Source organism: Cryptomeria japonica, chromosome 7 (assembly GCF_030272615.1).
Source record: "Cryptomeria japonica chromosome 7, Sugi_1.0, whole genome shotgun sequence".
NCBI lineage: Eukaryota > Viridiplantae > Streptophyta > Pinopsida > Cupressales > Cupressaceae > Cryptomeria > Cryptomeria japonica.
The window spans coordinates 402,512,791-402,523,884 of NC_081411.1; the positions used below are offsets into that span (position 1 = coordinate 402,512,791).

The 11,094-nt window shown below is 34.7% G+C and overlaps 1 protein-coding gene across 1 annotated transcript; it reads right to left on the reverse strand.

The window, feature by feature from the left end:
* Nucleotides 1-9,023: 9,023 nt before the first annotated feature.
* LOC131058115 (probable 2' cyclic ADP-D-ribose synthase BdTIR) lies at nucleotides 9,024-9,506 on the reverse strand. The gene has a single exon (XM_057992116.2). It carries the CDS (start codon nucleotides 9,504-9,506, stop codon nucleotides 9,024-9,026), a length of 483 nt encoding a protein of 160 aa, XP_057848099.2.
* Between the last annotated feature and the right edge of the window lie 1,588 nt (nucleotides 9,507-11,094).

Consider the following 11,094-nt stretch of genomic DNA (forward strand, 5'->3'; position numbering starts at 1 on the left):
CATGGTGAAAGATCCATTTGGTGGAACCTTAAGCTTGGTAATAAACCCCTTGCTCTTACCCAAGGGTGCTCAGCTAAATATTGGGCTAACCTTGGAATCAAGCAATTCATTGATATCTTTGAAATGGATAGACTTATCCCTTGGGATGAATTAAAGAATAAATTTAAGCTTCCTGATTCTCATAAAAAGACTTATAGTATGATTGTTAAAGCTAGTAAAGACTTTCCTACCCTATGTCATGTGGACTCTAATAATTATTTGAAGATAAAATGGCCTGATGGTATCACCATCTCCAAACTTAAAGCCAAGAATATTTATTCTGTTTTAAATTATAATGTTGACATCATCAATCATATTAACAATATTTGGAATACTGATTTGGATATTTCTTCTTGGAAGAAAGTTTTTAATTATCTTTGGAAAAGTTCTATTGATCCTAAAATTAAATATTTTAAATGGTTACTTATTCTCAATAAGCTGCCTATTAGGAACTCTTTCTCTGATATTAACTATTGCGGCATTTGCAGAACCCCAGAAACGGGGAAGCATATCTTCTTTGAGTGTAGTTTTTCCAAAGAGATTTGGTTAATGTTTGGTATTTCTATCCCTTCTAATTTCAATTTTTTTGAAGTTATTACTGGTTTTATATCTAAAGCTAGAAAAGATGTTAATATGTTTTGGGATATTACCTCATCTAACATTTTATGGCAAATTTGGAAGTGTAGAAATGAAGAAAGATTTCAAAATATCCCTAGAATGCTTACTGAGTCTTTTCGAAGTCTCACATACTTTAAAAATTTTTCGCAGATTCAGATGACCATGAAAATCAACAAGGATAATTTAAAAGGCTGCTCAAGGATGGTCATGCTACCTTTTTTACAAATGAGGTTAAAAATGGATATTTCTGGAGGCTGCACCTGGATAATATACATGCTTTCAATCAAACCTTCAGCAGAATTAGCAAGGAGATTAAAAGAAGACCTCACAATGCTAATAGTGAGATGGTTTACACGCTGAAACAAATCCAAGATCAGAAAAGCATGGTATGGATGGATGGCTCCATGGGATGGGTGGCTTGGGTGGATACCTGAGATGAAGTGCTTTACTAGGTGTCTTGGTTTATGATTTTGTCCTGCTGATTCGTTGTATATACTTCATTTTTGATGGTGTGAGGCTTGGCCTCTGAACTCTGATACTCTGTGATCTCTTGTATTTTTGATCTCCTTATTTCTAATACAAAAAAAAAATGTTAAAATCTAAATACATATATATATGTGGAAGCTTCTGTTAGACATAATATAATGTAAGGTCTATATTTAAGAAAAAACATGTGCATAAGCTTGCACAAAAAAAATTGTGCTTCAAAGATAATTTTAGAAGTTTGGATAAGAAAACAAAAAAAAATGATTGCACAAAATAGAAGGGTCTTGCATCTATATAAGCATGTTTGTTACGTATTATAAACATATATATCTATAATTCATCTTTTACATTTTAGGAGTGGTAAAGGATAATAAGTGAGTGATATCAAATCAATGGCTTTAGTTGTTGCTTTGTGAATCATAAGTTACTATAGCTTATGCAATATAACCATTTTTGTTATCGATCATTTAGAAGTGTCAAAATTTAATAATTTTTAAGTGTGTTTAATTTATCATTGTTGTGGTTGCACACATTTTTTATGTTGTTAATTTATGTGTACCTATCCTTATTATTGAATTCAACATTAGGTCTTTTGAATCTTATGTGTACTTTTCATGATACATCCTTCAAAAGGAGTATCTATTAAGTGGGCATATATATCAATGAATTTCAATAGATGTATTTTTAAAAGCTCCTTTAGAAGTCATCCCTATTTTGAGGACACATGTCTCAATTCATGGAAAATTAAGAAATTTTTGAGCATAAATTTTTCAATGCACAAGAAAAAAAGGTTAATAAAAAATGGGGGCAAGATTTAGGTTCCAAGAAGTGCATAACCAAGAAAGAAACAAAGCAACCACTAAATAAAGTGAGATTAATTCTAAGCTATGACAGCTAAATTTCACCATGATCTTTATTATAAAATTAATATTAAATAAATTTATATTCTTTCGATAAGTTAAAATTAATTATTATTTTTTAATAAAATTATAAAATTTCTATTGTAGTATTAAAATTTAATTCAATAGCTTGTATTTTTATTATTTATATTTATGAATTCTTACCTATGACTAATAATATTTATATAAATAATAAAAATAAATTTTTCTTTAGATAATTTTATAAATCAGGTTTAGATGACATAAAATTTATCATAAAATATTAAATTAAAAATTAATCAAAATATTTAAAAATTAAATTATGTTAAAAAATTAAAGACTAGACAAATACTAATTATTAAGTGATCTTATTTCATAAATCTTATACAACAACAAACAAACCAATTGCTTATGTTTAGTATATAAACTTTTAAAAAAAAACATAAAAACTCTTTTAAATAATAATTTTTAATAAAACTAAAAATATAAAAAATAAAAAACTATCTTTGTAATTAAGAAATAAAGTGTTAAAAAAAATAAAAATATTTCCACTATCTTATAGTATTTAATAATACTATAGGGAAGAAAAAATTAAAATAATCTAATCAATAATAAAAAAAAAAACATCCGATAAAGTTATTAATAATGGTAAAATAAATATATTTAAAATATGAACACATATATTTATCTAAATTGTTAAATTAGAAACAAATTTTATAATTCATACATAGTCCCATAAGACGTGGGAAGCCTCTACAACTCTCTCCTCTTCTCCCACTACAACCATTCCTCTCTCCACTTCTACTTCTGTGTCATCATCGTAGGTCTTAATTTTGAGCTTGTTTCCCATGTGAAACCTATAACTTCGTGTGACGACCCAAATCAATACCCATTTACCCTTCTCGAAGTACAGATATTCTCTTTTATCATAATCTTGAATGTTATCGTCAGATCTTGAATGATAAGGAGGCTAGCAATACCGTTGATGTTCCTCGCCATTTTAGAGGTGGATAAAACTATTTCCTTGACTGTAGTTGGAAGGAATTCTATCTCCGTTAGATGGTTATTGCAATAAAGATGGAGTCTGTCAATGCTCGGAAAACATTCTTCAGAGATGGGAATCTTGGACACTTGAGTTGTATTGAGACATATCTCCTTAAGGTTGCACAATGAAGGCGGAGGTTCAGAATTAAGATCCAACATCCTCGGCAAAGAACTGAGATTCAAATCGCTGATTAGGCACTCCTTTATTACAAAGTTTTTGCAATCATTCAGTCGCCTAACAGATTTAGGTAAGGATTTCAGTCCTGAGTGGCTTATTTCTAAACTCTGTACGAGATTTAGACGGCCCATAGAGTCCGGCAAGCATTCCAGCTTTGAACAACCATCAATTATAAGAGCAGTCAAGGTGAACAGATCTCCAAGGGTTGTCGGCAAGCTCGTCAGCAACACATTCCTCCCACATAAAACTTTTGCAACTTGCTCAATTGACTGATGTTCATTGGTATTCCCCTTATGCTAATACCACTTAAATCAAGCTCTCTCAAGGAGGCCTGATTTTTGATGTGATAAGGAAACTCTTTCAACATTGCAAAATTCAAATACTCAACTTTTGTCATGTTTTCAAAAAGGTCTGAGTTTAAAGCGAGTTCTAAACATCCCTACAAGTAGAAGTGTTGCAGAAGAGTTTGGTGCAAGAGCACCTAAGGTCTAGTCAATTTGTCAATTTGGTGTTTTGAGTCTTAAGAGTTAGGGTTAGGTTTGTTTTGATTCAATAAGGTCTGTTGAGACCATTCATAATGTTATTTCCTGTTTTTGGGTCTATTTGTCAAAATTGGAGTCATGATTTTCAAATTTATAAAGTTGCTCAAAAAGTTGTCATTTTTGTCATTGGGATAAGTTATACCGATAAGATGTCATTGCGGTAAAAAAATGTCATTACTATTATTGGGATAAGTTAAACAGATAGGGTATCATTGTGGTTATCGGGATAGTTTATAGTATCGGATTTGCAAAATTCTGTTCGACTGACTTTGAATAGTTATTCAAATAAGGTATCAATTTTGGCATCGGGATAGTTAACCCAATAGAGCATCATTGTGAAGAAAAGTTGTCATCGAAACAGTTAACCCGATAAGGTTGTCATCGGGATAATTTACACTATCGGGATTACAAAATGTTGTTTAGCTGACTTCGATGGGTTATACCGATAGACCTTTAAATGTCTTGCTCAACATAAGCTATACCGAAATGAGTGATATTGGGGTAGCTTGTTCTGTTGGAATTACATAAAATTGTTACTCCACCTTGAAGAGTTATTCCGATGAGCGATCAAAAAATCATGATCAGAGTTGCTATTTTGACATCAGTACCCAACCTTGATTTAGCAGATCGACATTTCTATTCCAACACCTGTGTTCAACAACGATTTATCAAATATGGAATTTGAACAGTCATGCATTCCAACGGTTACAGGGGTAAGTTCAAATTTGGTTGAAATTGTATGAGCAACGGGTAGAGAACAAGGGAGAGAGGTGGAGAACTAGGAGAATTCTGCTATGTAATTTTGTAACTATTTTTTCTTCAAATTTGAAGTTGTTGGCACCAAATTGCAAGGTTGTCTCCACTTTGTTTCTGTAGTTTATCCTATTTATTGTATTTGCATATTATTGTATGAATTCAAACGTGCATTGTGTTACCTTTTGTTCCTGATGATCGAAATACTTAACTCGTAAAAGGTTTTGTAGTTCTAACATAAATCTGACTGTTTCTCCTTGACTCAATTGTCATAACACCTTGAAACCTGGTGTGAGGACCCAAGAGGGATGATTTGGCACATAAGCTTAGGTTTTGTTGAAATCTGGTTGTTTGTGTTGTGGCAGAGAGTCTCTGTAAGGGTATGTTGTGTCACTAATTTTGTAAGATTGAAGGGAAGGGGTTTTTTTATTGCATCTAGTGGTATCAAAGAAAGGGGGTAGATTCCTTAAGGAGATACTTGAAGTCTGAGAGAAGAGTGAGTAAATGATTACAGTCAATATGCCTCCTAAGAATGTTGGTACTACCAGAGAGTTGCAGGATTTGAGAGAGAAAAATACAAGGTTGCAAGAGTCCTACAATGTTGTGTTGGCAAGGCTTGAAGCCTTAGAGTCTAATCAAAGAAGGAATGTTGATTTGGGAGATGTGAGTGAAGAGGAAGAAGAAGAGTTCTAGGAAAGAGAAGGAGAAGATCTATTTGACCCTGAGGAATAGAGGACAATTAGACTTCTAAAAACAATTCAAGGTGATAAACATAAGGAGAAATTTGAATTGCCTATGGATGGAGGTAATTTGGATGAAGAAGGGCTTCTAGATTGGATTGTAGCTATGGACAATCACTTTGAATGTGAAGATGTTCCCGATGAAAAGCATGTGAAGATAGCAAAGACAAAGCTGAAATAACATGCATTATTATGGTGGGACTATGAACAAGCTGAAAGGAGGCAGAGAGGTAAGATAAAAATAGTTTCTTGTGACAAAATGGTTGCTTAACTTAAGGGTAAGTTTCTTCCTAAAGACTGTGAAGTTCAATTGTATAAGAAACTCCAAGGTTTGAAACAAAAAAGAGTTAGATGTCAAAACTTATACTGATGAATTTTACAAATTGAGCATAAGATCAGGTAAGATGGAATATGAGGTTGAAAAGGTTGCTAGATACCTTGATGGACTTAAATTTAACATTCAGGATTGAACTAGCTGTGGCAAATCCAAGGACGACGGATGCATACTTTCAATTGGCAATTAAAGTGGAAGAAAAGTTGAAGAGAAGATGAGATAAGTCAAGTAGGGGCAGAGGAACATTTTCTACTTCAAGACAATCAAATGAAAGCCAAGAAGATGAAAACAAAACTCAGGAGCAAGGTGCAAATTTCAGAGGTAGAGGTACAAGAAGCAAATTTGGTGGAGGTAGGAATTCCAATATTTTTTTAGGTAGGTGCTATAATTGTCAAGAGTTTGGACATCCAACATTCAATTGTCCTGAGAGACAAGGGTCTACATCAAGTGGTGGTGAAAGAAGAGGCAAAAAGAGAGTCCAAATTGTGCAAGAAGATGACAGTGAAAGTGTCAGCCCTCCAAATTATGTTGTTGCTCTAGAAGTAGGTGAATCATTGATGCTGAGAAGAACACTTTTGAAGGAATCTAAGGAGAAGTAGATGCCTCAAAGAAGGAGATTGTTAAGGACCACGTGCAAATGTAAAGGTATGGTATGCAAGGTAGTAATATATTTGGGTTCCACTAATAATATGGTGTCTAGAGAGATGGTAGATAAACTGAAAGTAGAAAGAATTCCTCATGAAGCCCCATATAGAGCATCTTGGGTAAATGATAATCAGTCACTTTTGGTAAATGAAAAAGCCTATGTTGAGTTATAGATTGGAGGATACAAAGATAGGGTACTTTGTGATATTTTACCCATGGATTGTTGCCATCTACTTCTTGGAAGGCCATGGAAATTTGATAGGAAACACTTTATGATGGTAGAAGGAATACCTATACCATTAAGAAGGATGGAAACACTTTTGTATTAACCCCATTGTAGGAGACTAAAGAAGCAAGAGTCAAGGCAAAAAAAATCATCTTGGTTGGCAAGGAGTTGGTGAAAGTAAGCGAAGATGGGTCAAGAAAAGTTGCAGTCAATCCTATGTTTGGAGATACCAAATCAGAAGGTTTGCGGACTATTCTAGTTATGGATGACAGAGGTAAGGTGTTGATACCTAAAATAGACCAAATAAAGGCCAAAGATCAGATGTATGTGCAGCCACAAGGTGGGTGGAAGGAGGATAAGGCAATCTTTGTTGGGACTCTAATTTTTCCTATAGTGGAAAAAGAAGCTGGTAAGAAATCATGTTCTGCAGTAATAGAGTATTTTGGGTTTGATAAACATGGTGGATTAGGGGTTCCAGTGGCAAAGATCTCGAGGCATAAAGGACAAGTGATTGGACAAGGAGTTGGGAGTGTTTGGTAAGAGTCAAAGGAAATATATGGCAAGCATGAAGCACTTGTGATGGAGAAATGAGTTCAAGGCACTCAAGTAGGGATGACACCTTGAAAGGTTAGAGATGGACACGACCAATCTAGTTTCCAAGGGACTTCAAAAATTTTCAAGCCCGGGTGTTTGGTGCACGAGCACCTAAGGTCTAGTCAATTTGTCAATTTGTCAATTCAGTGTTTTGAGTCTTAGGAGTTAGGGTTAGGTCTATTTCAATTCAATAAGATTTGTTATACCAATAGGATGTCATTGAGATAAGTTATACCAATAAGTTGTCATTGTCATTTTTGTAAAGTTGCTTTGTTGATGTATCTCTAATGACTTGAGTATAATCATTTCCGCTGAGTTGAATTTTTTTTAATCCAAGCAAGTTGGGTAGTTGGGTGTGAAGCTATGATTTTATCTACTTGTGTTAAATATAAGCTCTCCTCCTTGAGAACATCGAAGAAGCTCAACCTTGCTTGTGGATCCACTAGTTGTGCCCATTATTCTTCGAATGCAAATTCTCTTTTCAAAAGAAGAAAATGACGAAATAAAAAATTATGAAAAAAGTAAACTCCATGAAGACAAGTAAAACAACTTCAAGTAGATAAAGAAGGTCGTGACATTAATATTTAGAGAGGAAACCAAAGAAAATACTAATCTTACACATCTTTTGTTATCAACATTAATGATCTATTGGGGAAACCAAAGATGGTAGGGTGACTCTTTGTTTGCAATTTTTCTTTTCAAATCGCTCAAGTGATCATGCATTCATATGCAGTCATAATCATTAAGTTCAACACAACATTTTTTAAAAATCTTTTTCCACCTATGTAAAGCACTCCACCCTGATCCCTCCCAAACTGCAATGGCTGAAGTTTTCTTCTCTCCAATAAAGAAACATGCATAATCTAAAAATGTTTTCTTCTCTTCATCATCTTGGACATCATAACTTTAAATTTTTCCTCAATTTTTATATCTAGCATTCTAAAAATTTTATGCAATTTAAATTCTCAGTAATCTTTGTTAGATATACCATATAATTGTGCTCCAAAACTATTTAGAAATAATGTTAATCCCTTACAAACATCTAGAAATTTTCAACCAAATCCCTAACAATTTAAATTCCCACTAATCTTTGTTAGATATACCATATAATTGTGCTCCAAAAATCTTTAGAAATAATGTTAATCCCTTACAGACATCTAAAAATTTTCAACCAAATCCCTAAATTCAAGGATGCATGCCAACAAAAGAGCTGCTTGGCACGAGCTGAATCTAGTGCTTTCATTTTATAAGTAAACGAGATACCCAACCTTGAAGCACGTGACATTCTCGTGTGGTGACTACAACCAAGCTACCCCATCCAAGACTACCCTTGTCAGGCACTAAGGCATCCAATTGATCTATAGTCTCCATATCATCAAGAACAATGAGCACCCTACTAGATCTCAAACGGTTTGCAAGAATCCCCTTCCATTCTACTATATTTTCAATTGAAACACCATGGAGAGCAAGGTCTTCTATAAGCTTTTCCTGTTTTGTATACAATACAATTTTCGAAGCAGCATCTCTTACATCAAATAAAAAACTAGATCTTTCCATAATTTTACATTTATTGTTATATAACTATTTAGCAAGAGTGGTTTTCCCGGAACCATCCATGCCCCAGATTCCAACAATTTGTACAGTGAGATGGCTATCAAGTTTTTTCTCAAAGTCTATGACAGCTTCACCTAGACCAACTGGATGTTTGGCAACCACAAATGGCATATTTTTATTACTTTCGAAACACAATCAACAATATTCTTGAGCAGCCTCTTCTCATCAACTGAACGAGACAGAAAAACATGAAATAAATGAAGTCACCAAATGCATAAGATGACTGATAAGAAAAATATAACTGGCGGACACAAAATATTTAGTACTCACTTATTAACTTTAACGATGTAGCCGACATTGTAGGAAACACTGTTGAACACATTCTTCCACTCCTACAGCTTTTCTGTGCTGTATCTACCCTTCATTTTGTGCCTAGAAAATGCATCAGCATAGACTCCTTTTGCATATCGGACATCATCAGGCTGAACATCGTAGAAAAAAGGAACAATTTGGACACCCGTTCTGAGCATAAATGAAAGCTCTGCCAAACACCATGGGGATTGTGCATAATTCGGGGAAAATATAGCTATATGGAACGAAGCACCGCGCATAACATCTTCTATTTCTGTAGGCAAGAAATCCCCTAATTCAAGCTTTTGAGAATCAAGAAAAACTCTCAATCCCATGCCAGTGAGGGTGTTATACACAGTGGCTGCGAGAGTGTGTTTGACATCAGGGCCACGATGATTAATAAAGACATCGTAGGGCAGCTTTTTCACAAGCATTGCGGATCTACCAGAAGTAGATGCATATGGTGCAACTTCTTCAAAAGCATGCCTAAGCTCAACCTGTGGTTGTCTGGAAGTAGATGCCATGAAGACAACAGAACAATGAAAGAAATCCAAGGAAAGCAGGATATAACAAGGAAAGCGGAGGGTGATTATATAGAATGCGCAAAGCATAAAATGACTGAATGTGGATTGCCTTGGAAACGGCATGGAAGAGACGCAGAAGCATCTATGCAGTGTTGAACACGTTCCAACCAGAAAAGACAATTAGAGTAGCCCCAGGAATTGTCAATAATTTACTATTCTAAAATTGTAAACATCGCTATGAATAGTAGTTTGTTGGAGGTAGAAATCTAGGGATCTTTGGTTATCAGAGCGGGATAGGAATACCAAATTTTTTCACTCTTCAACTAAGCTTAGGAGGCAGCGCAATAGAATATCTTGTATTTATGATTCTAATGGGAGGAGTTTGTCAGATGAGGATGGTATTGCTTCTGAAGCAGTGAATTTTTTTAAGTCTCTGCTTTCAGCTGAGCCTGTTTCCTTGGATAATACCTTTGTTAATTCGGTCACCCCACTTGTTAGTCAAGAGGACAATAGGTTGCTTATGGATCTTGTTTCTTTGGATGAATTAAGGGTAGTGGTCTTTCCCATGCATCCGGAAAAGGCTCTGGGTCTGGACGGGTTTACGGTTTTATTTTTTCAAAAGTTTTGGGACTTTGTGGGGAATGATGTCTTATTAGCCCTGGAAGAGTCTAGGCAGAATAAAACTATTTTGAAAGAACTCAACACTACTCTTATTGCCATTATTCCTAAGGTGGATAATCCTAGCTCCTTTTTATGATTTTCGCACTATTGCTCTTTGCAATACTTTATATAAGATTATTACGAAGGCAATTTCTGTTAGGTTGGCTAAGCTCCTTCCTAGGATTGTATCTATTGATCAGGGTGGCTTTGTGCTTGGTAGGGAAACCCTGGAGGGTGCAATTGTAGCTAATGAGATTCTGCATTCTATTTCGCTTTAGAAGATTCCGGCTATGATTCTCAAACTTGACATGCTTAGGTAGTCTCTTGTTGTCATTCTGAATCGCTTTGGGTTTTCTCATAGTTGGATTAAATGGGTCTTTTCTTGCATATCTTCTACTCGTTTTTCAGTTTTGATTAATGGCTCCTTCTGGGTATTTTTCTTCCTCTCGAGGGGTTAGGCAAGGAGATCCTCTTTCCCCTTTTTTGTTTATACTTTTGGCTGAGGCTTTAAGCAGGGCCATTTCTGATGCTAGATCATCTGTGGAGTGATATTAAAATAGATGGATATCCTTCTTCGCAATCCCATTGTCTTTTTGCGGCTGATACTCTTCTTTTTGGTTCAGCCTCTTTGATAGAGGCTAGAGTTATCAAGAAGATTATTGCTAATTACTCTTCTTTTTCTGGGTAGAAAGTTAATAATTTGAAATCAAAGGTCTTTTTTCTAAACGTATCCCCTCTAGTTAAGAATAAGCTCACTCAATTTTGGGGTTTTCAAGTGGGTGCCTTCCTTTGTAAGTACTTAGGCATTCCTTTTTTTTGTTGGTTAAGATAAAGCTATTTTTTGGGATAAAGTGGTCCATGCGATATCTTCCAGAATTTCTTCCTAGAATCATAAATGGCTCACATTAGCTGGTAAGATTCTTTTGAT

Coding starts and splice junctions, on each gene's coding strand:
- LOC131058115 (XM_057992116.2), bottom strand. CDS start 9,506: ATGGCATCTACTTCCAGACAACCACAGGTTGAGCTTAGGCATGCTTTT.